General features: G+C 44.0%; 1 protein-coding gene across 1 annotated transcript in view; it reads right to left on the bottom strand.

The window, feature by feature from the left end:
• Positions 1–6,109: 6,109 nt before the first annotated feature.
• Positions 6,110–25,408, bottom strand: part of LOC149455646 (cytochrome P450 2K1-like) — a 35,783-nt gene continuing 16,484 nt past the window's right edge. Inside the window, exons 5-10 of the mRNA XM_089686037.1 lie at positions 22,730–22,890; positions 19,866–20,042; positions 15,443–15,584; positions 11,796–11,980; positions 7,300–7,441; positions 6,110–6,793 (exon numbers count right to left, since the gene is read on the bottom strand). Of these exons, the coding sequence (XP_089542163.1) occupies positions 6,615–6,793; positions 7,300–7,441; positions 11,796–11,980; positions 15,443–15,584; positions 19,866–20,042; positions 22,730–22,890 (986 nt within the window). The 3' untranslated portion in view covers positions 6,110–6,614. The remainder of the gene's footprint in view (positions 6,794–7,299; positions 7,442–11,795; positions 11,981–15,442; positions 15,585–19,865; positions 20,043–22,729; positions 22,891–25,408) is intronic.

Here is a 25,408-nt window from a genome sequence, read left to right as displayed (position 1 = left end):
TGTTAACAATGGCTGGTCAGGGTGCGGTAGACATGGCGCACAGATCTCAACGCCACATGACCCCTGTGGGGGCAGGACAGGAAGAAGAGGAGGAGGTAGAGGAGGACATTGGTGCTCAGGAATTATTGAGTGAAATGGGTGGTTTTTCCACTCAGCGGACAGGAGTGGAGGAGCAGGAGCATCTGGTAGAGGAGGAGGAGGAGGAGACAGAGGACCCAGACGCACCGTGGCAGTATGCTGTGGAGATGGAGGCAGGGAGTCCCTCGCATTCCTTGGCACAAATGGCCCATAGCATGCTCGGTTGCTTGCGTAGCGACAGCCGAATAATAACCATCAGACAGAGGGATGACTTTTGGCTGTCCACCTTGTTGGACCCTCGCTACCGTTCAAAAATGGTGGCCTTTTTCACACCTGCTGAGAGGGAGGCCAAAATAACGTACTATAAAAACCACCTATGTAGTCAGCTGGTCTCTGCCTGTCTGCGCCAACGTCCATCCTCAGACACTGTGGGCCCTGTGCGCTCGCGTTCCGCTGCCATGGCAGCAGGGGAGGGGTGGGGTGGTAGGAGCAGTGGCAGCTCCACCAGCAGCGGCTGCCTCAGTCTGCAGTCGATGATGAGTAGCTTTCTTCACCAGCGCAGTGAGGAAACTACTAACCAGCCGCAGCAGCAGCAGCAGCATCAGGTGGACCTGGAGCAGGACCTCAAACAACAGGCTTGGGCCTACTTGGACAGCACCCTGCCAACCGAGGTAGACAATCCCCTTGACTACTGGTCAACGAAACTTGACCTTTGGCCCCAACTAGCTGAATTTGCCCTTGAAAGGCTGTCATGCCCGGCCAGTAGCGTGGCATCGCAGCGCGTGTTTAGTGTGGCAGGAGGTATTGTAACTCCGCGGAGGACACGACTGTCCACCCAAAGTGTGGAGAGACTGACGTTTGTGAAAATGAATCAGGCGTGGATTAGTCTGGATTTCAAACCACCAGTTCCTGACACAACTGACTAAACCCGCCATGAATCATGCCCCAAACATGTGCCACTTTCAGGTCTCCTCACACTGCTGGTGTGTTACATTTTTTGCCATAGGGTGCTGGCAGATTATGGGCCTCCCATAGCTGCTGCCAGGCCCCTAATCTGCCATGGGCCCCTATACCGCCTCCTCATGCTGCTGCCAAGTCCAGAGTCTCTCATGGGTCCCTGTACGGCCTCCCATTGCTGCTGTCTCCATCGCCACACTCTGCCATGTGCCACTTTCAGGTCTCCTCACACACTGCTGGTGTGTAGAATTTTTTGACATAGGGTGCTGGCAGATTACGGGCCTCCCATAGCTGCTGCCAGGCCCCTAATCTGCCATAGGCCCCTATATACCGCCTCCTCATGCTGCTGCCAGGTCCAGAGTCTCTCATGGGTCCCTGTACGGCCTCCCATTGCTGCTGTCTCCATCGCCACACTCTGCCATGTGCCACTTTCAGGTCTCCTCACACACTGCTGGTGTGTAGAATTTTTTGACATAGGGTGCTGGCAGATTACGGGCCTCCCATAGCTGCTGCCAGGCCCCTAATCTGCCATAGGCCCCTATATACCGCCTCCTCATGCTGCTGCCAGGTCCAGAGTCTCTCATGGGTCCCTGTACGGCCTCCCATTGCTGCTGTCTCCATCGCCACACTCTGCCATGTGCCACTTTCAGGTCTCCTCACACACTGCTGGTGTGTAGAATTTTTTGACATAGGGTGCTGGCAGATTACGGGCCTCCCATTGCTGCTGCCAGGCCCCTAATCTGCCATAGGCCCCTATATACCGCCTCCTCATGCTGCTGCCAGGTCCAGAGTCTCTCATGGATCCCTGTACGGCCTCCTATTGCTGCTGTCTCCATCGCCACACTCTGCCATGTGCCACTTTCAGGTCTCCTCACACACTGCTGGTGTCTAGAATTTTTTGACATAGGGTGCTGGCAGATTACGGGCCTCCTATAGCTGCTGCCAGGCCCCTAATCTGCCATAGGCCCTTATATACCGCCTCCTCATGCTGCTGCCAGGTCCAGAGTCTCTCATGGGTCCCTGTACGGCCTCCCATTGCTGCTGTCTCCATCGCCACACTCTGCCATGTGCCACTTTCAGGTCTCCTCACACTGCTGGTGTGTAGAATTTTTTGACATAGGGTGCTGGCAGATTACGGGCCTCCCATAGCTGCTGCCAGGCCCCTAATCTGCCATAGGCCCCTATATACCGCCTCCTCATGCTGCTGCCAGGTCCAGAGTCTCTCATGGGTCCCTGTACGGCCTCCCATTCCTGCTGTCTTCATCGCCACACTCTGCCATGTGCCACCTTCAGGTCTCCTCACACTGCTGGTGTGTAGAATTTTTTGACATAGGGTGCTGGCAGATTACGGGCCTCCCATAGCTGCTGCCAGGCCCCTAATCTGCCATAGGCCCCTATATACCGCCTCCTCATGCTGCTGCCAGGTCCAGAGTCTCTCATGGGTCCCTGTACGGCCTCCCATTGCTGCTGTCTCCATCGCCACACTCTGCCATGTGCCACTTTCAGGTCTCCTCACACACTGCTGGTGTGTAGAATTTTTTGACATAGGGTGCTGGCAGATTACGGGCCTCCTATAGCTGCTGCCAGGCCCCTAATCTGCCATAGGCCCCTATATACCGCCTCCTCATGCTGCTGCCAGGTCCAGAGTCTCTCATGGGTCCCTGTACGGCCTCCCATTGCTGCTGTCTCCATCGCCACACTCTGCCATGTGCCACTTTCAGGTCTCCTCACACTGCTGGTGTGTTCAATTTTTTGACATAGGGTGTTGGCAGATTACGGGCCTCCCATTGCTGCTGCCAGGCACGTAATCTGCCATGGGCCCCCGTACCGACTCCTCATGCTGTGACGTTGCAACAAGGTGGAATTCAACCCTACATATGTTAGACCGCCTTTACGAACAGCGAAAGGCCATCACAGATTTCCTGATGTTAAAAGCGGATAAAGGTACTCCCTGTGTAACTTAGATGTCAGCCATTGGCAGCTCATGCGTGACACCTGCGCTTGCTCAGGCCCTTTGAGGAGGCCACGCTATTCGTGAGTCGGCAGGACTATGGGATGAACGACGTCATTCCTCTGTTGCACGTCCTGGAACAAATGCTGTTAACAATGGCTGGTCAGGGTGCGGTAGACATGGCGCACAGATCTCAACGCCACATGACCCCTGTGGGGGCAGGACAGGAAGAAGAGGAGGAGGTAGAGGAGGACATTGGTGCTCAGGAATTATTGAGTGAAATGGGTGGTTTTTCCACTCAGCGGACAGGAGTGGAGGAGCAGGAGCATCTGGTAGAGGAGGAGGAGGAGGAGACAGAGGACCCAGACGCACCGTGGCAGTATGCTGTGGAGATGGAGGCAGGGAGTCCCTCGCATTCCTTGGCACAAATGGCCCATAGCATGCTCGGTTGCTTGCGTAGCGACAGCCGAATAATAACCATCAGACAGAGGGATGACTTTTGGCTGTCCACCTTGTTGGACCCTCGCTACCGTTCAAAAATGGTGGCCTTTTTCACACCTGCTGAGAGGGAGGCCAAAATAACGTACTATAAAAACCACCTATGTAGTCAGCTGGTCTCTGCCTGTCTGCGCCAACGTCCATCCTCAGACACTGTGGGCCCTGTGCGCTCGCGTTCCGCTGCCATGGCAGCAGGGGAGGGGTGGGGTGGTAGGAGCAGTGGCAGCTCCACCAGCAGCGGCTGCCTCAGTCTGCAGTCGATGATGAGTAGCTTTCTTCACCAGCGCAGTGAGGAAACTACTAACCAGCCGCAGCAGCAGCAGCAGCAGCAGCAGCAGCAGCATCAGGTGGACCTGGAGCAGGACCTCAAACAACAGGCTTGGGCCTACTTGGACAGCACCCTGCCAACCGAGGTAGACAATCCCCTTGACTACTGGTCAACGAAACTTGACCTTTGGCCCCAACTAGCTGAATTTGCCCTTGAAAGGCTGTCATGCCCGGCCAGTAGCGTGGCATCGGAGCGCGTGTTTAGTGTGGCAGGAGGTATTGTAACTCCGCGGAGGACACGACTGTCCACCCAAAGTGTGGAGAGACTGACGTTTGTGAAAATGAATCAGGCGTGGATTAGTCTGGATTTCAAACCACCAGTTCCTGACACAACTGACTAAACCCGCCATGAATCATGCCCCAAACATGTGCCACTTTCAGGTCTCCTCACACTGCTGGTGTGTTACATTTTTTGCCATAGGGTGCTGGCAGATTATGGGCCTCCCATAGCTGCTGCCAGGCCCCTAATCTGCCATGGGCCCCTATACCGCCTCCTCATGCTGCTGCCAAATCCAGAGTCTCTCATGGGTCCCTGTACGGCCTCCCATTGCTGCTGTCTCCATCGCCACACTCTGCCATGTGCCACTTTCAGGTCTCCTCACACTGCTGGTGTATTCCATTTTTTGTCATAGGGTGCTGGCAGATTACGGGCCTCCCATAGCTGCTGCCAGGCCCCTAATCTGCCATGGGCCCCTATACCGCCTCCTCATGCTGCTGCCAGGTCCAGAGTCTCTCATGGGTCCCTGTACGGCCTCCCATTGCTGCTGTCTCCATCGCCACACTCTGCCATGTGCCACTTTCAGGTCTCCTCACACTGCTGGTGGGTTCCATTTTTTGTCATAGGGTGCTGGCAGATTACGGGCCTCCCATAGCTGCTGCCAGGCCCCTAATCTGCCATGGGCCCCCGTACCGACTCCTCATGCTGCTGCCAGGCCCGTAATCTGTCATGGGCCCCTGTTGTCGCTTGTTGGCATATTCCGCTCGTTCAGATGCTCCTTCTCCTGCTACTCCTCTTCACGGATTCCGTCAGCAGTCTTTCTTGGAATCCGTTTCCAAGAGACAACAGTTTGCGAGCACGCACCAGACGGTGCAGAAGCTGAACGTCCTCCTGTCCAAGTTGCTGCTGCCAGGCTCGTAATCTGTCATGCGCCCCTGTACCGCCTCCTCATGCTGCTGCCAGGTCCAGAGTGTGTCATGGGCCCCCGTACCGACTCCTCATGCTGCTGCCAGGCCCATAATCTGTCATGGGCCCCTGTACCGCCTCCCCATGCTGCTGCCAGGTCCAGAGTGTGTCATGGGTCCCTGTACGGCCTCCCATTGCTGCTGCCAGGCCCGTAATCTGCCATGGGCCCCCGTACCGACTCCTCATGCTGCTGCCAGGCCCGTAATCTGCCATGGGCCCCTGTAACGCCTCCTCATGCTGCTGCCAGGTCCAGAGTGTGTCATGGGTCCCTGTACGGCCTCCCATTGCTGCTGTCTCTATCGCCACACTCTGCCATGTGCCACTTTCAGGTCTCCTCACACTGCTGGTGGTTTCCATTTTTGTCATAGGGTGCTGTATGGCCTCCCATTGCTGCTGCCTCCACCGCCACACTGTGGCTCCACACTCTGGTTTTGGCCCCGTGACTGCCCAAATGAGTGAAGTGTGCGGTGATTCTAAGATCGACGGCACTCATCTGCATGTCATACTGCCTGACAGTATTATTTCTCTTCCCCAGCAGACTCCAAGGGCATTTAAATTAAAGGTACAGTGTTCAGAACTAATATTAAGTCTCTCTGAAGCCTAGAAACACCCTTTTTTAAGTTAAATTCACAGCGAATATATTCGACTCGAATCGAAATTTTTCCACGAATTCGCCGAATCAGTCGAATAGAATTTTTGAATACTTCGCTCATCTCTAATAATAATAATAATAATCAATTTAATTAAATAATTAATTATCATAATTTATACGTATCGAAATCATAATAATAATTTTATAATAATAATTTATAATCATGAAATCATAAATGATAATTTATGATTTTGTGTTTCAAGTTTTATCCTACCCGGGATGTTTACTAGACTCTTGTTGGGACAAATTTCAGTGAGTTATTTCTAAAAATTACAGGCCTACAATAAAAAAAATACATATTTCCATGCAAACAAATGTACCGCTTTGTGCACAGAAATATGGACATAATCAGACCGCTAGGGAGGTTAAAGTAGTTACAAATAATCTGTACAATTGTACATGCCTAATATCATATCGATCTAAATTAATTTGATAATGTAATAATAAGAATAAAGAACATATGTACACATATATACACATTTATCCTACATGCTGTAATCAAATAGAAAAAAAAAAATCAACTTTCTACAACCGGACATATTAAGAAAATGTAAATGGTCCGCCTATACAATGGTATATTCTATGTATTGTAATGTACAATCCTGCTCACTCTTAGTCTTTTGCACTGATTGGCACTTGAGGAATGCAGACTAACACACAGAAGAAAAAATAAGAATCTACAAACCTCAAACAGCTTCATGTATAAAAGTGAAAAGTATTTTAAATCAGATTGCTAATGCACAAAGCTGCTACAGATGCAGATAAATAAAATATAGTCCACGGAACATCACCATGAGCAGGAAAGAATCTGCAATTACCTTTTCCAGACATCCATGCAATGGGTGCAAATAACTTGGACCACATTTTTATTTTTCTCAACACAAATGTCTTTTCAATTAAAGTTTTTACAAATTAAAAATTTTTCTCCATGTAGATCAACCATGGTCATCGGATGTCTTGGCTATGTCCTAGCTGCGAGGTATAGCACAGATCTTATGTGGTAAGGGGGCGTTGGTGAACCCCAGTGCAGGTGTGAGGTCCAACACAGCACCAAGAGGGGCCTGGAAGGTGAAGTTTTGCAGCAGTGTTGTAAAAAACAGGAACAGCTCCATCTTTGCCAACTTTTCTCCAGCACAACTTCTCTTCCCTAGTGAAGGAAAGAAAACATTACACATTTTGCTTAGTGCTAACATTTGTGAATACTGGTAAAGTGCAAGCTGCCAGAGTGATGCACCAGTGTGAAATGACATGAGGTATGCTGACCCCAAGTTCTCAAAACTGAGCCATTCCTGATTTATGCAATGCAGATGAGATCAGTGATGGAAGCTCCTGGATCTCCTTCCACCTTCCATCCTGAATGCCGCTCCAGGCTCAGGAGAAAGGTGAACCTAGGGACCACTGGCGATGGAGCTCTGGGAGGGGGAATAGGTTGCCACTTGGCAGAAAGTGGTTTGAATAAGCTACAAAATGTCTTCAACATTACAGAAAACATCCACTCGAAGGTGACTATTACTAGCTACCTTACAGGGTTGCGTTCTACCACACTGGAAAAGTCCTGAAATACTGTGAGACTTCTCTGATTTTTGTGAATGTACCTCACTGTTTCCTGACATGACACTACATCATCAATTACCTGATCCCAAGGAACATTACCTAGTGAGAAAGGTATAAATGCCTCATTCTTCTTTAAATTGCCTTCTGAATCGAGGAAATGTTCAGGATAAAACTCATCTGGTTTTTCAAAGTAAGCTTTATCTCTAAGAACAGAAGTCAGCAATGGGATGACAGTGGTCCCCTGTGGGAAAAACACAATAATTTCATTTATAAGTATTTGGCATTTGGTATAAGTACGATGCAACATATTTCTTGTAGAAAACCACTTTACATGTTTCTCATATTTTCTACCAAAAAAATGTCTTTCAAATATATCCATAGCTAAACCTTTTTCAGTGTTGGGTGGGGTACAGAAATATTAATTTTCTTTCAAGTATTTTTGTCCTGTCTTTGTCCTGTTGGGAGGATTTTTGTCTTATTTCTGCCATATCTCCAGAACAGAAAATGAACAAAAGAAAAACAGGACAGGAGCAAAGAGAAAATTACTCACTGGGGCCCTCCCAAACAGTTACCACTGTAACAAGTGGCCTCATGTGGATAATTCCTCTCTTTTTGTTTCTGTAACAATGGTCAACATGACAATTGAAGAGCATGAATCTCAACAGTGGACACAAGTAGCAGTACAATATTGATTAAAGTTTTAAAACCCTATTCATCTTAGGGAAGCTGGCGACTGTGTGTTTGGAGATTTTATAACACTAACAATGAACTTCTCTTGTTTGTTCCTTTTATTATTATTACATCGAGTTTATATAGCGCCAAAGGGTTTGCTCAGCGCTGTACAATACAGGGGGGATAATACATGAAACAGTACAGCAACTACAAACAGCACACGAGGGGTTAGAGGGCCCTACTCTTTCGAGCTTACAATCTAGGAGGGAGGGGGTAGTGGCACAGGAGGAAGTGGCTGTGGGGGATGGAGTGGTAGGAGGAATGAAGGAGAACGGCTGTTAGGTGAGGGTGGGGTAGGCTTCCCTGAAGAGGTGGTTTTTCAGGGAGCGCCTGAAGGTGAGGAGGGAAGGTGACAGTCTGATGGATTGGGGTAGTGAGTTCCAGAGGATGGGGAGGACCTAGAGAAGTCTTGAGGTCTTTAGGTCTACCATTTAGATTTGTTAATTGATAGCTTCATGTGTTCTCTACCTTTGCTGGTTGAACATATCCACCATTGGACAAACAGGGGGTTATTTACTAAAACTGGAGAGTGAAACATCTGGTGCAGCTCTGCATAGACACCAATCAGCTTCCAGGTTTTATTGTCAAAGCTTAATGAACAAGCTGAACTTAGAAGTGGAATGGCTACCATGCACAGATGCACCAGATTCTGTGTGTTCTAGTTTTAGTAAATCTAACCCAAAGTGTTTTACTGGCAGGATCACCAGGTGAAAATAAAGAAAGAAGCCTGAAGAAAGAAATGAATGCAGCCACATCTATAACAGCTAAGCTGCAAGTAACTACATAGTAGTTCTTTGGTTTGGATACGCACTGGATACCTTTGTTGCCATTGTGTTTTTGCTGGGTGTCCAGTGCATCCCTTTACATTTAAGGAAGGAGGGGGGAGGGCTCCTTCTAGGCATAACTGAATACAAAGAAAGTGGTGTATTCAATTATGTTCTATCTAGGAATATAGTCAGGTAATGGCTGCCCCTTTTCTATAATTATAAGCAGGTAATGCGGGGGGCTTATCTTTATATAATTTTGTCCTTCTAGGCATACGTGCCCTTAATCTATCCCTTATTATATATGTGCTCCATTCAGGAATAGAGTTAGGACTGCAGTACACTGGGGTGCCATGACATGGCCGCTGCATCTTACGCAAGTATTTGCAAATGTGTGCAAATTAAACCCCTTGTTTTTAATGTGAACTGTTAAAAAGGGTCAATTTGGTTTGTTGCAGGCTGGTTGGTAAGTGAGCTGGGAATTTTTGTTTCATTTCATTTCCTGTTTTGTTTTGGGCTTGAATTACTTTTTCTTCTAATTCAATGGGTAAGTACAAATTACCTTCTTTAAAAATGTATTTAGAAATAAGAGAAAACTATTGCAGGTTTAAAGAAGAGGCTTCTAGAGGTAATAGCACATGCCTGCAAGAGCCTCTTAAACCCTTCTCTTACAATGAATCTCTGGACGTCTGATACTTCTTGTCTTCTGTATATTTCTATTGGCAAGTGAAGTAGTCCATCATAGTGATGGGTCATTAAGAATATGTAAGGGGTGGGAGGTAGAGAGTAAAACCTGGGTGACTGAGGCTGTTGCAGGTACTTATTTTATTAGCATACCAGAAGATCTGAGCTGAGAATTTATAATTATTGGTCTTTTTAAATTCCAAAAAGGTATAAAAATCAGAGTTCACATCATATTAGTACTTCAAAGATAAAACCACTCTTTCAAGCATAACAACATTTTGGGGCCTAGTCTAACTCTTTGTCTTTACATTACTACAGGCAGTCTCTGGGTTACAAACACAACAGGGTCTGTAGGTTTGTTCTTAAGTTTTATTTGTATGTAAGTTAGAACAGGTAGAGTTTTTAAGTGTAGCTCCAGCCAAAATAAATATTTTTACGTTTTTCTGGATTGCATAGGGATGGGTTATCAACCCTGTAATGTTTGTTTTAAAGCCTGTGCTCTTGTTCAGAAGATTCCATCTCTCTTTCTGTCTCTATGACAATTGGATTTTAAAAATGTTGGGTTGTCGTGGAATCATTGGTGATAAACCTTCAGTGGAGACAACTTTTTCCAATGATAACTCTTACTTGAGTGAATTTCCCTTCCTAGGGGTAGATTTGGTTTCACTTCTTGTTTCTCTCTCCATTCGTAAGTACGAGTCATTCGTTACTCAAATTTCATAACTCGGGGACTACCTGTAATGTGCTGTGAAATAGACTTTTATAAACTTTAAGATAAAAAGCAATAGCTATGTACTCATAAAAATAATTTGTAGGTGTAGTATCCTTCTGATCATTTCTTAAATTACAGATTTTCTATATTTTGTAGTTCCTAATAAGTGAAAGGAAATGTCTGCAGCTCCCCTTGAGTTGGGTCACCTCCTTGGCTATCCACAGATTAAATAAAAGAACCAGTAGCACACCATAGAATCCCTCATTGTGTTCCGGGAACAATAAACATGAAGCCCCACCTGGGACCTCATTGGAAGCATTTCACCTAAAGTTGGACTTAATTGTAGAGAAATCATTTACATAATTTGTAGGTGTGCAATTTTCTTCTTGTTTAAATGGCAATTTTTTTTAGAGGTCTTTATACCAAACTATTGAAATGCACATAGGGCAGTCCACTGTGCGGATGTGAGCCATAGTTGGCAGAGTTGAAAAATGTTTGATGGCAGTCTGCATGAAATGTTCAGAACTATAGCCTGCATATTAGATCCTTTATAGGGTCCAGGAAAGACATCACAGTCGTAGTGTCCACTGATGGAGAACCTTTAGGCTGTTGGTGGCACTGCTGTTTGTGGAACTTTAGGAAAGCTACATACAGTTTGTCAGAGATATGTACTTCTTGCCTAACACCCTACTGCACCCCTTGTCTACAGCATTGAACTGTCCAAGAAAAAAAGCACCAGTCAGTACCTAATTAAAGCTAACAAACTCTGCATTCTGATATCAGTTTGGCTTTCAGTCTATATAATACCCTTTGTAACCCCTGACCATTTTTTGGTAATTGGCTTTAGGAACCTTGTATGTACAGCCCAAACATTCTTTTTCTAGCTTAGGACAGAGGATGGAAAGGTTAGACCCCTATCAAGTTGTTTTTCACAGTCTGTGTCCTGCTGGGGAGAGTTTCCTTTAGTTCCTGTCTTAGAAACTCAACAGGAAGGGAGAGGAAATCCCCCCAAAGTAAAGAGATCTCTTACCTTAGACACCTGTCACCAGAATACTTAATCCAATTAAAAGATTTCCACTGGTGACAACACCCATTCACTCTACTGTATCTATGTAGTAGTATCCGGTTATTCTGACAGACATCTGGTGGGTAGATGTCAGTCTGGGGGAGTGGACATTCCTAGGAAGACTGCATTTGCTTCTAGACCACCCTGGATGACACCCACATGTGGTGCTGAGCCCCAATAACTTAAATCTAATAAATAAAAGGGACAGTAAGGTTGGAGAAGAAAGGGCAAGGTGATGCTGGATGTCCTCCAACCAGAAGATGAGGCAGGCTCTGTCTGACTTACTTCAATTTCTAAAGCACACTATGAGAAGTGCAATCTTTTGAACTGTGTTTTGACCACAATTTGGCTAACAATTTTGGCTTGTGGTGACCTTGACTCTTTATCTGATAATGCCGGCCTGATATCCAGGCTATGCTATCTGCTTTTGGATCTGACCTACTTACCCAACCTCAAACATCTGTCAGCTGTCTGTATTTTGGCCAATGTATGGTTGAAGATCTGCTTTATCCTACTAACTTGATCTGCTGTCATGCTGCTGTGCAATGGATGTACTAAAAGGGGCCCACAATCTATGTTCCTGGACATCAGATCCAGATCCCATGCCTTTTAAGTACACAGTGTATATTATACTCACCTTTGGAATGTTGTACCCTCTAAAGGTGACATCTTTAGCAGTTGCATGTGCCACACTCATAGGTACAATATCAGCAAATCTCTGGATTTCGTGAATGACGGCATCGGTATACGGCATCTGCTTCCTGTGCTCCGTTTGGGGTTCAGCCGATCCAATCACTCTGTCAATTTCATTTTGAACTTTTTCTGAAAAAAGACCCATATCAGCAAAAATGTATGAATAACACCAAAAGCAACTATATACATTAAAGAAAAAAAATGGTACTTTAGTACAACAATATCACCATTTTATACTGTTGCCGTTATCCACAAGGTGCACCTAAATGAAATACATATGAAGCAAGCAACAGAGCATTTGGCTAAAGCATGCTTAGTAAGCAAATACAAAACATACTTTTTTTTTCTTAAAGCAAACTATGCAAGGAAAATCAATCTCTTTAACTCTCTGCCTGAAAACTTTTTATTAGCATTCCACAGCATGATGCCCAATGCCAAGGATATGTTAACACACGTCCTCTTCTTGAGAGCAAACATCCTACATCTAGTGCAGCTGCTGGCCCTTAGTTCCAGCTTCTACTGACAGAGAGGGGCCAGTGAGAGTACTTCCCAATCACATGAATACTATGTCAGCTTTAGCATCATATGTAGGCTGGAGGCTTCACACCAAAATTAAAGTCTACAGCCTGAAGAACATGCCCACCTCTTTAAAGAGACATCTGTTTAACCCCTAATGTTACCCTTACATCCTGCTACAGCTAATCAAACACATGCTTTGTATGATCTGTTGCTTCACTGGTTAGACCTTCCTGGTTCATAATTTAAGGGGGAGATCCACAAACAAAGGCTTGGTGGTCTTCCACTGCTCTCCATTCAGACACCTGTAATGGAGGCCCAGGATACATGGTGTGTTTGAAAGGTGAAGGGGGGTGCCACAATCCCATTTACAGCCACCTGAATCACATACAGCAGCCATGAGTTTGTTTATGTGCCTTTACTGCTCTCGCATTAGTTGCTGTAGCAAAATGAATAGAGTGACCCTGTTATGACAGCCCCAGTATTATGGGGCTGCCATAAATGGCCACTAAAAAAAAATGTTTGTTTCCAGGTTGTGTCTGCCCTCAGTTTTTGAGTCACAGACCTGGAATATGCATGCTGTAAAACTAAACTCTAGGATAAGCAAATATTGTCCAAATACAGAAGGCACGTGTATTTTTGTGTATTCTTACTTTATTCTTGTTTTGCTTTGTGTATTTCTAACAGATCTGTGCAGTGATCAAGTGGAAAACTTGACCTCTGTGCAGGAGCTTCCTGTAAAAAGACCGGTCACTGCTACTCTGTCACGTACCTAGTGGTGGAGTCAGATGTGAGAAGGAAGGCCTCTCTTATAGCTCCAACTCAAGGGCCCCTGGCAGTGAGACAAAGGTCACAAAAGCACTGTGAGGTATGAGCAGCTGTAGCTTGTCCAGCAGACTGCGCAGGTAGATAGCTGGTGCTTCGCCAAAGATAAACCATATGGCAGAGACAGTACATAGCAGGTGGATATTAGCAGACTCTAGACTGGCAGACAGCAGACTGACAGAGGCTTGGCTGGCAGATGATAGATTACCAGTGCTGAGCAAGCTGGCAAGGACCAGGTAGGTAGAAAAACCAGTCAACAGATACTTGGCAGGTAGGATAAGAAAAGATGCAGAGTCAGGTACACCGGTCAGCAACAGGCAGTCAGACCAGGAATAAACGTTAGACAGAAGAGTAGTCGGGACAGAGGCCAAGGTCAGCAGTAGTAGAGTAGGTCAGGTTTGGCCGAACATGGAGGCAGAATCCAGAGAAAAGCCAAGGTCGAGGTAGGCAGTATTCAAGTGGGGTCAGAGACAAGCCACATCAGCGACAAGGAGTCAAGTACAGGAACTAGTAACAGGTTACATGGGAAATGCTGTAGACCGGACAACAATAGGCCAGTGCAACAGTCCATTTTAAAGAGTCCATTTGGCAACAGTGTTAGTGACAAGTGCGCCCGGGCATGCACGTGCACATTCATACTGTGCAGACAACTGCTGTCTTGCACCTGCGCACCTATATTCACCTTAGAGAATCATCTGTACTATGGGCAAGCCTTTCCTGACATGCTCTCTCTCCCTGTGCAAGATGACTGGTCTTGTCACTGCCCCCACTTTTAGGTTTGTGCAGGCAGCCTATAGTGGATGGTTCCTGCTGGCTCTCTCCCACAGCTCCACTCTCTGTGAAGGCTTTGTGCAGCACAACAGTGATGTCACTACTACATTTATAAAGTTATTATCAGGAATACCACAGCCATCCAGCAAGGATGACCAGATCAGTGGGCTGTACCTTAGGAGATCTGGAAGAAAACTGAGTAAGACTTCATGTACACGAGTAGCTCCTAAACTTGAGTTTTGGAGCTTTTGGCATTTATTTTGCCAAAGCTGGCGGAAGAATCACATTCAGGATAGGAATGTTTTGACCGCCAAATGTGGGAAAACACAAAATGAGGCAAAAACGTGGTACCATGGTTGCCTCGGTTTTTCCACGATTTGCGTTTTCCTGCTGTCGAAGGTCAGGGTAGGCGCGTGTACATGAAGCCTTATGTTGATGAAGTTTATTAACATGAATCTCACTCTTACAATACCAACACCAATAAACCATAAACAATGTAAAATGACAAAATAAACTTGAAATTGTAGCAAACTAAATGATAACCTAACTATATACAAATGGAGGGAGCACATACAAGCAGGGCAAGATCAGGACTTAGGGCTCGTTCACACTTGACTGTTTTATCAACGCTTGCCAAATGCCCCTATAGCGTTTGGCAAGCGCTGGTCCGGCGTTTGTGGAGCACTTTTTAACGCTCGGAAAACGCTCCGCAAACGCCGCATGCACGGTTCAGCGGTGGTTGCTAGGCATTTGCCGAGCGTTACAAACGCCCCACAAACACCTATAATGAAGTTCAAATGGTGTTACCGCTCCACAAACACCCCGCAACTGCGTCACAACCGCGCCACAAATGCCGGCTAGGCATTTGCAGAGTGACGCCATAGACTAGAATAGGAGGCTTCAACACCTCGTGACACAACCAGAGGCGTCCGTTTTCCTGCGATACGACGCTAATGCTCCCGTTAGAACAGCACCATGTGCTGCAATGTGCAGAATTGTCCAAGGCATTTGGGAAGCGGTAAAAACGCTTCCCAAATGCCTCTCAGCTGCCTGCACACAACGCTAGTGTGAACGTAGCCTAAGGCAGGAAACAAGAGGAGTAGGGAGCAAGGTACCGGGAGAGCTAGATGCAGGGTACAGGGAGCAAGTCACCCTCTTGTGACCACAGTGCCACCAGCAGGTGACCCAGATAATGGCACAAGTTCTGACAGTAATACTGGGTTTGTCAAGACATTTGGTGCACACAAACTTGATATATGTCTTGTATGGTTATTAAGGAATATTTTTAAATACAAGTTTTTGTAACCAGAGTTCACCTTTAAATGCCACAGCTCAAAGTTGTTTCAGATAGAATGGTTAGCGTTGATTGCCTCTATGATATTTTCTATGATGGGAATGTCACTAGAGGCAAAAAATACAATAAAATCCAGACTGTATCACAGATTGTAATTTGACACATCTTGAATTCTTTTTTCTTACTTTGTATTTCTGGGTATTTGATCATTAGTAGGAGGCCCCATCGCAGAGTGGTGGATGTTGTCTCCATTCCAGCACCAAAAAGATCACTCACCAGCACGCTTAAGTTGTCATTGTGGAAGTACAAAGTAGATTCTGGCTTCCCCTGCCCAACAGAAATGGGGGATGAAAAATGAATGGAAAATCAATACCCTATCTTAAAAAAGTCAAAATCCCATAACATCACATTGTCATAGTCAAGGCTGAAGTTACCATGAAACCCTCATCGGCTATTGTCTAGGAGCAGGATTAGAGAGGACATCAAAATGCCTCAAAGTTTACAAATTATGATGACTTTTTTGTTCCCTGGTATGTCTGCTTCTGGACATTTGTCACTAAAGTAGAATTATAGGCAAACTGGTGTCTCCCTGGCAGCATACCTGTGAGAAGCTTTGCCTTGAGCTCCTCCCTCAGGACCAGTGAAAACTATAAAAAGAACAGTTAAAGATAACCCCAGCATTCTCCATTTTTTTCCTCATACCTCATGGTTAGTGCATGAAAGATGAACATCCTTACCTCTGCCCTGAGCAACTTCCACCTGGGTTCAGCCTCTCCCAGACTCAGTCCCTACTCTTGGGCTGCTAAATGCGCTGTTAAGATAGGGAGTCCCTTCTGTGGGTCTCTTGGAACTGCAGATGTCTCCTAACTTGGAACATGTTTTTCTATCAAGTTTTTGTAACATTCGCAGAACCTAGAGCAGCATTATCTCTTAATCCTTTCTTGCTTTCCTCTCCACCACTATATCTCTATTCAAGTTCTAGTGTTTTTTTCCTTCATGTACCCTTTTTTCTCCTCTCCGATCCCCCTTTCCTTTTGTTCGATTCCAGCTCACCTGTTTGTTGTTGGCACCCACTTATCGGCATCTTTTGCAATCGTTTACCCTACTTGTGTGTTTGTTCCGTGCTTGTGCCGGCATCTAGAACTTGTCAGTGTTGCGGCCGGGCAATCGGTCCTAGTTCCACCATTTGGCGCATGCACGGTGCAGCTGGAAGCTGTGGTGCCCACTTCTTCAACAGCTTTTGCAATCCCTTGCTCTCCTTATGTGTTTATTCTGCGCTTGCGCCGGTGTTTGGATCTCATCGCTGATGCGGTCTGGGCAATCGGTCCAAGTACCACAGTTTGGTGCATGTACGCCATAGCTGGAAGCCACGGCAGACACCTTTTGTTATGAGCAAATCAGCCATTATTTTACCCTTTCCATTTTCATTTACATTTTTTTCATGGAAGGGGTGGATATTTTGTTCATATTTCACCACTTTCCCTTATATATATTCCCTGGGGCTTTAGTATTGCGCCCTTCTATCCTGGTGGAGGTTGCCTTTGCTGAGAGCTCCTCAAATCTGTTTGCAGAAATCCAGCCTCCCTGCATGCCTACTTATTTTCTCTCTTTTTTCATGATTTTTAACCCTTGATCTCTCTTTAAGAGAGGTAAGGACCTTCAGTTAGGTACTGTAAGTACTTAATAAAAAATGAGTGTGCTAACACTAGTACATTTTTGTTCCAGCCCTGTATGCCAGAAGAAGTAAAAAAAGATATCAGGGCGACATGAAGAGTCCAACAAAGACAGTCCAGTCCATGATCTATTGTCTAGGTCTAGACACAGATTGAGCGGAGGGCAAGCTTCTGCAATAAAAACAGTGTTCTATGCATTTCCCAAGCCAAAGGCCCAAGAAATGTTGGTCATCACAGCTACCTCTTTGCCAGACAAATTACTTTGTAAGAATTTCTTCAGGGACAATGCCGCAGAAAGAGAAACAGAAGGTGAACAGATGGCTGATTTGCTCAATAAAGTAGTGAAGGATTCGCTTTCTGAGTTAGTAGCAGCGTTTCCTTCGCAATAGTCATCTCAACTTCCTTAACCACCCTAGCGGTCTGATTATGTCCATATTTCTGTGCTCAAAGCAGTACATTTTTTTTGCATGGAAATATGTATTTTTTTTATTGTAGGCCTGTAATTTTTAGGAATAACTCACTGAAATCTGTTCAAACAAGAGTCTAGTAAACATTCCGGGTATGTTGCAATTTGAAACACGAAATCATAAATTATAATTTAATAAATAATCATAAAAATAATAATATAATAATAATAATACATTTAATTCAATAATGTAATCAAACCAAAAACACTGAAATTTGAAATTCGCACATCACTGAGCTTAGTTGCAAAATCCTCTTCAGTGTCTGATGAGGAATTTCCCCACGAATCATTATCACTCAATTCTGCAAGTGGTTCTGATTTACTATCGCTGTTCTCTAGCTGGTCTAAAACTGGTTTTGACCTAAAGGGACGCTTTTTGGACGCCATGGACGTTTCTCAGTTTCCAGGCAGAAAGAACAGTCAAAATGCAGGCAGGGCACAGGACAAAGCACTAAGGACAAAATGTATGTGAAATGGTTTGATACAGTAATGTTTTACTATGTGATTTTAGTGATTTTAGTGAATGTCACTTTTTTTCATTTTCAAATTTCCCACCGTTCCGTCCCCCATACGTCCGACGCTCGTAGGGGACGGAACCCAAATGACAAATGCTGGCATCCGCCAGAGGACATTACAGGGGACACTGCAGGAGTGCAGGACAAGGTAAGAGTAGAAGAGATCGCGGAGCAGCGCCGCATGGTATTCCCGAGTGTAGCTCGGGGTTACCGCTTGTGGTACAGAAACTTTACCCCGAGCTACACTCTGGAATACCGCCAGGGAGGTTAAGAGGCTGTAAGGGATTTAGCACTTCCAGGTCCATCCACTAGCGAGCTATCTCACCCATCAGCTGAGCACCCATCTTTGCAGTCAGGCAATAACGACTTATCAGAAGACTCAAGCAGAACAGAAACAATAGGATTACATTTTTCTCTAGAAAGAGATGGAAGTCCCTCCAAACAGTTACTTCCTGTTTCTTAAAAAAATAATTTTATTTTTTCCTGGATGGAATCAGGATCTCTTACCCTAGGTTCACATCTGTGTGGGTGGTGCCGCTGCAGATCCGCACCAAAATCTGTGCAGCCGCACCATCTGCACAGAGAAATGCAGACCGCTGGCACGCTGCCCGCACTGGAAAACGCAACCGTACTGGGAACTGGGTTTCTGTGTGGGCTGTGTTTTCAGAAGACGTGCAGGGACTTCTTTCCCTGTGTGTCACGGGCACAGGAGTCCATTCATATGAACGCTGCACACAGTAATGGCAATGTGGGCTAACCCTTCTGAATCCATACAGATTCTAAAAACAAACTATGTCTACGAACAGTTACTAGCTATTAGGAAGAATAAGGTCTCTAGATTCAATCATCAATGGAAACCTTGGGTGAGCTGGACCTATAGAAATAGAGTTGAAGATGTATAAATGCAATATGGTTATACTGTAATCATCATTCTATTTGTGCTTGTAATTATGATTACTACTTATGCTTTCATGCAGCATTGACCATATTTCTTACTTTATTATTTTTTCTTTTCTACTTTTTTGGATGACGATCTGTGTTACAATGTACAATTATTGTTCTCGTTTTTTTTTTCCCATTTTTTTACTGTGCAGAATGGTGTGCTCAAAAAGATCTGTATAAATATATACGTTGTATGGACCATATAGTTCTCTGGTCTAAAATTGTACCTTCTTCCTTGTAACGTATAAAAATCCTAATAAAAAATTATTGAGAAAAAAAAATACAGCTAAACATTGCTTAATAAGGCAAACTAGTCATGTGGTTTTATACAAATTTATAGATGCATATGGACCCTGCTAAATTTGGCGTGGATATTTAACTATCCATGCCCATTTATGAAAGTGATAACGATATCCAAGTAGTAGATCAATTTGTTAATTAACAGCTTCCCAGCTGCCCTATAACAGAAATACTGCTACAGGGCTGCCGGGCTGCGCAAAATCATGTCTATATAGGTGAATTTGCATTTCCAGGTAGGGGGCACGCATACCACCCTACCCGTACCATCATTGGCGGCTACAGCTGTTGATCACCAGCACCCGGCGATCGCCAAGGAACATATATATAAAAAATATATATATACCTCCATTTGTAGACTTTATTACTTCCATGTAAACCAATAAATTTACACAAATTGGGATTTTTGTTTAGGAAAGACATGTTGCAGAATACATTTTTGCCTAAATTCATGAAGAAATTTGATTTTTACATTTTTTACTGGAGATGTTTTAAGTCAAAAATACAGGTTTTTTTTCAAAATTGTTCTTTTTTTGTTTACAGCACAAAAAATAAAAAAACGCAGAGGCCATCAAATATCGCTAGAAAAAAAACTCCATTTGTAGGAAAAGTAATGCAGCGCTGTATTGCAATAAATGGCCAAAGGGGGGTAAATCCTCTGGAGGGCAAGTGGTTAAATGACAATTAATATTAATTGATTAAACAGAACTTGTACCTCTTGCTGTTTTGCCAGAAACGCATCGATAAAGTTCCTTTGGTCATTTATGTCCAGTGTTTTCTTCTGTTTGGTAAATACCTCCCTTATAAAAGTATATGTGTATTCAATATTTTGAAAAACTTTCTGATGGCTGCCAGGGAGTAAGTCTAGCAGTCTTGGAAACACGTTGTAAAGCTTAAGAAAAAAACAAAACAAAACAATGAATTTCTCTCTTAAAATTCAATTTATGTAAATGTATTATTAATGTACAGGACTAAAGAATTGCTCAATTTTGGGCTTTATTTTTCATCCAAAAAATAACAACATTGACTGCATTAGATGGGATCATAAAGGGCAGCAGCAGACTTTTATTTAAAAACATGAAAAACCATAAACAAAATAAAATAAGGCCCTGTTCCTACTTGAGCATTTTTCAGCTCAAAGCTTGATGCTCAGAAACGCTCAACAAGGAAAATCCCATTCATTTCAATGCCCCCTGTTCACATTTGATCGTTTTGTTGCTAGCAATACACCTGCCACTCAAAAAAGTACATGTGCTACTTTTCAGACAGATTTAAGAGTTTTTGTCTGCATAGACAGGAATGAAAAACACCTGAATGGCAATAAATGAGCATTTTTTTAGCGTTTTCTTTTTTTCAGGAGTTTTAAGCTCAAACAGCAGCTTCCCTCCCCTTTTCTAGCATCACTACACAACTTATAAACACACATCTTGTTATCAAAATGGGGGAGAGACTTCTTCTGAAAGCTGAGACATTCATTGCTCTCATTTGTGGCCACCCCTGCATCTCTGAGCCCAGGGAGCCCGGTAAGAACCACCAGAGCATGGGAGGAAGTGGCACGAAACTTACTGCTCCCCAAAGCAAGGAGAAAGGTACAAAACATCTGTGTACAGCAGCCATGGCCTGATTCTGGTTGTCCTATTGTATGTCCCTGGTACACATCTGCACAGCTTTCTATTGGCCAAAGAAAAAATGCCTAAATGAATAACGCCTATAACAATTGCAAATCTGCAAAAAAAAAAAGCTCAAAAATCCCTGAAAAAAAACAAAAACGTGAAAAAATGCCTGAAAACGCTTAGCACAGTCTGAATGTAGCCCAAACGATTTGGGAAATGTTACCAAATAGAAGTCTTTGAGTGTCCATAACGTACAAGAATTGAACTAGATCCTCATCCTCAGTCACACCATACCTGCTCAAGGATGTTATCAAACCTGTGCATTACTCTCCCTCAGGGTACCTAGCTCCTGGAAAAACCCATGAACCAAAATTGGCCCAAGTATTGAAACAGACTCCCAAAGGCAACGTAACCACCAAGCTGCTGTGTCAATCATCCTTTCAACCAACCCCACCTTTTAGCCATTATAAACACCTGAAATGAGAGTGGGACGGTGGTGAAAAATGTCCTATTTTGCCCAAACATTCTGGTCTAAGGTCCCAGCATTTTCTACAAGATCTACCCTTGTGGCTCCTCTGTCTATCTGAACTTCAACCACCTCTACCTTCCTTAATTTAACCTCTCATCGTAAAAATTTCCAGAAACTTCCTTCCATCTTCCATTCACTAATGCAAACCCTCCATCAATTGTTCTTTTCCCCAACATGCTCCTTTTATCACACACTTCATGTTTGCCTGCAAGAGAAAAGACCCCCAAATTGCAATTTTTTTTGCACTACTTAAATTCACAAGCCCAATTTGAATTCACGTTTTTCTCAAAAATGGCAAAAGGGAATAGTTTTTGTTGGGGTGGAGAGCATGGTCCCAACACAATCTCTGTACTGCTATTTCATAAAGTATACAAAGTGAGACTATGCCTTCCACTTACCTCTACATTCTTGTTGAGCTCTGTCAACCCCTCCACTAGAAATTTAACGGAAGGTAGTGCAGAGGCAATGCACTCTCCCTTCTTTCGAGGTATCTATCCCCTGCTAGGTAAAGGCATAATGTGCTAGTATGCATTGCATACTAGCACATTATGAAGGACTTACCTTGAAACGAAGCCCTCCAGGGGAGCGCTATCATGGCTCCCTGGGGCATCCATCTTCACTCGGTCTTCCTTCCAGGTTCACGAGCTCTGGCTGGCTGACTGGCTGAGCCATGAGCCCACACATGTGCACAGGAGTTCCAGGTAGGAGGGTAGCGTACACATGTTATCCTAAATTTATGAAGACATCTTATTTTTTTTTATTGGATGTGTTTTGCAGCGGAATATAAAAATGTGTTTTTTTCAAAATATTCTGTCTTTTTTCATTTACATATTAAAAATATAAAACCCAGTGGTAATCAAACATCACCAAAAGAAAGCTTTACTTGTGTGAAAAAATGATAAAAATATTCATATGGGTAGAGTGTTGCATGACTGTGCAATTGCCAGTTAAAGTAGCACAGTGCTGAATAGCAAACAATTGGCCTCGTCATGAAGGGGGTAAAACCTTCCGGAGCTTACGTGGATATATACAGTATAAGTAATCAACCACCCACTAAACATCTATTGGGGGGAAGTCAACCTAACAGGTTATAAAATCTATGCCAATTGTACCAACTGTTGCCTTGAACAAGACAAGCTGAGCATTGATTTTATGTGTCCCAAAGGGTACAGAGGTACTGGTCATCTGGATCAATTGTGTGTATAGAATTATAACTTTTTTTTTTATGGTTGAACTGGATGGATTTTTGTCTTTATTCAGACAGACTAACTATGTAACTATGTAACTTCAGGCTGCCCTCTAGTATTATGGATAATCTAATCTTTAGAAAAATGTTCTAACATGGCCTGATGTTTTGTAAAGTCAATGAAACATTAATCCAGGAACATTTGTACAGATGAAATAAGGCTCAGCCTTTCAATAGATGGTTGCACTTACCATAATCATAACATTTCCAAAGCTCTTGATATTTTCATGAATTATACCCATGAGTTTCAGAATGATTGGATCATCATATTCAAATCTTTCACCCATTAATATTGACACAATTATGTTAGCTACAGCAGGGTTGATGATGGTCATATTTTCAAAGGGTTCCCCTTAAATAGAGAAGAGATAAAGATTTGAAATTACTAGATTTATGTAAATTCCAGACAATTAGTTTTTTAAGGCTAAGTTTACTTTTTTTTCTTTTTTAAATAAAATCCAGTCCTCCTATGCACCATTATACACTGCTCAAAAAAATAAAGGAACACTTTCTAATCAGAGTATAGCATCAAGTAAATTAAACTCATGGGATATTGATCTGGTCAGTTAAGTAGCAGAGGGGGTTGTTAATCAGTTTCAGCTGCTTTGGTATGAATTAAATTAACAACAGGTGCACTAGATTGGTAACAATGAGATGACCCCCAAAACAGGAATGGTTTTACAAATTGAAGCCATAGACATTTTTTTTTTCCGTACTTATCTTTTCTGACTGTTTTTCACTAGTTTTGTATTTAGCTAGGGTCAGTGTCACTACTGGTAGCATGAGGTGATACCTGGACCCTACAGATGTTGCACAGGTAGTCCAACTCCTCCAGGATGGCACATCAATACGCGCCATTGCCAGAAGGTTTGCTGTGTCTCCCAGCACAGTCTCAAGAGCATGGAGGAGATTCCAGGGACAGGCAGTTACTCTAGGAAAGATGGACAGGGCCGTACAAGGTCCTTAACCCATCAGCAGGACCGATATCTGCTCCTTTTTGTAAGGAGGAACAGGATGAGCACTGCCAGAGTCTTACAAAATGACTTCCAGTAGGTGTAGTGATCCTGGGTTCCTCCTGGTGCACAACAATGCCCGGCCTCATGTGGCGAGAGTATTCAAGCAGTTCCTGGAGGATGAAGGAATTGATACCATTGAATGGCCCTCACACTTACCTGACCTAAATCCAATAGAACACCTCTGGGATATCATGTTTCAGTAAATCCAACGCTGCCAAGTTGCACCTCAGACTATCCAGGAACTCAGTGATGCCCTGGTCCACATCTGGGAGGAAATACCCCAGAACACCATCCTTCATCTCAATAAGAGCATGCCCCAATGTTGTCAGGCATGCATACAAGCATGTGGGGGGCCATACAAACTACTGAGTACCATTTTGACTTGCTGCAATGATATTTTAGCAAAATGGACTAGCCTGCTGCATCATTTTTTCACTTTGATTTTCAGGATGTCTTTGAATTCAGCTGATCATTTTCATTTACATCAAAACGATGGGGCATCCTTATGTACCTAACACATTCCCCAGTCCATATCAGTATAGATATCCAGCATGAGATTTTTCCCCATTGAGATCTGACATGTTTTCAAAGTGTTCCTTTAATTTTTTTTGAGCAGTGTACCATTAATGTACCTCACTTGCAAAAATATACAAGCTCTCTTTGATCTGGAAAGAAAGGCCTTACCTTAGCCTTTGGCTTTTTAGAAAGCTTTTTCAATTCTTGGAATGTAGACAGAGGACAGAGGTGCCAGTAGGACCCTGGAAGCAGATTACCAGCTGATCTCATTAGCACACACATCCTGCACTGACCTCAGTAGTACACATCCTTCACCCATCAACTATTTTTTTTACAGCATCCCCAGGATCTCTCCCCATGTGCATTTGCCTGGCTACCCTAGCGTCTCTTCAGCCGGGCTCAGGCTGAGTGATTGGCTAGATGCTGTCTCCTCCTATTATATAGTTTGGGTAAATCTAACGGAGATTGTACAATCAGATTGTATAGTGTATTGCCACCTTTATACACCTAAAATTACCTAGTTGGCTTTCAGTATAATTAATTGTTTACAGTACACCAAACACAGAAGCAGATGTTTTGCCAATGTAGCAAAACGTGCAGAGAATAAGGTGCAACACGCATCACACCAAAATTACTATGATTGATGTGATTGGTCATAGCAATCACATAATACAGGGCTGCTGGATGTGCACTCAGTAAGGATTCAGGAGGACATTATAATATACCCTTTTGAATTCAGGACACTCCCACTCAACCGTTTTTATATAGTGACTGGATGGAAAGCACTTAATGCACATAAACTGCACAAATAAATGCAGCAATACACCATTAGCCACAACTATAACTGAATGACGGCTACAGAGCGATTGTCCAGCTCTGGGATCGGCAAGCACCCGGCTTTGTCTGTGATTGCTGTGTCCTATGGACACAACTGATCACATGACAAGGTAAAAGGGCAATCACAGCAGCCTTTTACCATGTAATCAGCTATGTCCAATGACACAGCTGATCACAAAGTAAATACAGTTGCTGGTTATTGGCAGCACTTTCATCATGCAGCCCCAAATGTGCCCAGCTGTGATGCCCATCAGTGCCCAGCAGTTATACCAAAATCCAAATGGACCGCACATATAAACATGTGCATATATTCCAAACATTTGACATACAGCATAAGTGCCATTCATAAAGTCCCAAAATAGTGAAACACGTGCATGTGCTTGTGCTCAGCTTAATTAAAGTGTTTTGATTCTTCATTCATCTCCAAGTGCTCCACTGTGCTCAACAAGGTGCCCCACATGGACTAAAACTCACCCTTAGCCAATGACCATCTATTTCTAG

The sequence above is a fragment of the Staurois parvus genome, unplaced genomic scaffold, assembly GCF_062004578.1.
Source record: "Staurois parvus isolate SC_StPar_1 unplaced genomic scaffold, SC_StPar_1.0 ptg000390l, whole genome shotgun sequence".
Classification (NCBI taxonomy): domain Eukaryota; kingdom Metazoa; phylum Chordata; class Amphibia; order Anura; family Ranidae; genus Staurois; species Staurois parvus.
This window is presented reverse-complemented; position numbering and strand designations above follow the sequence as displayed.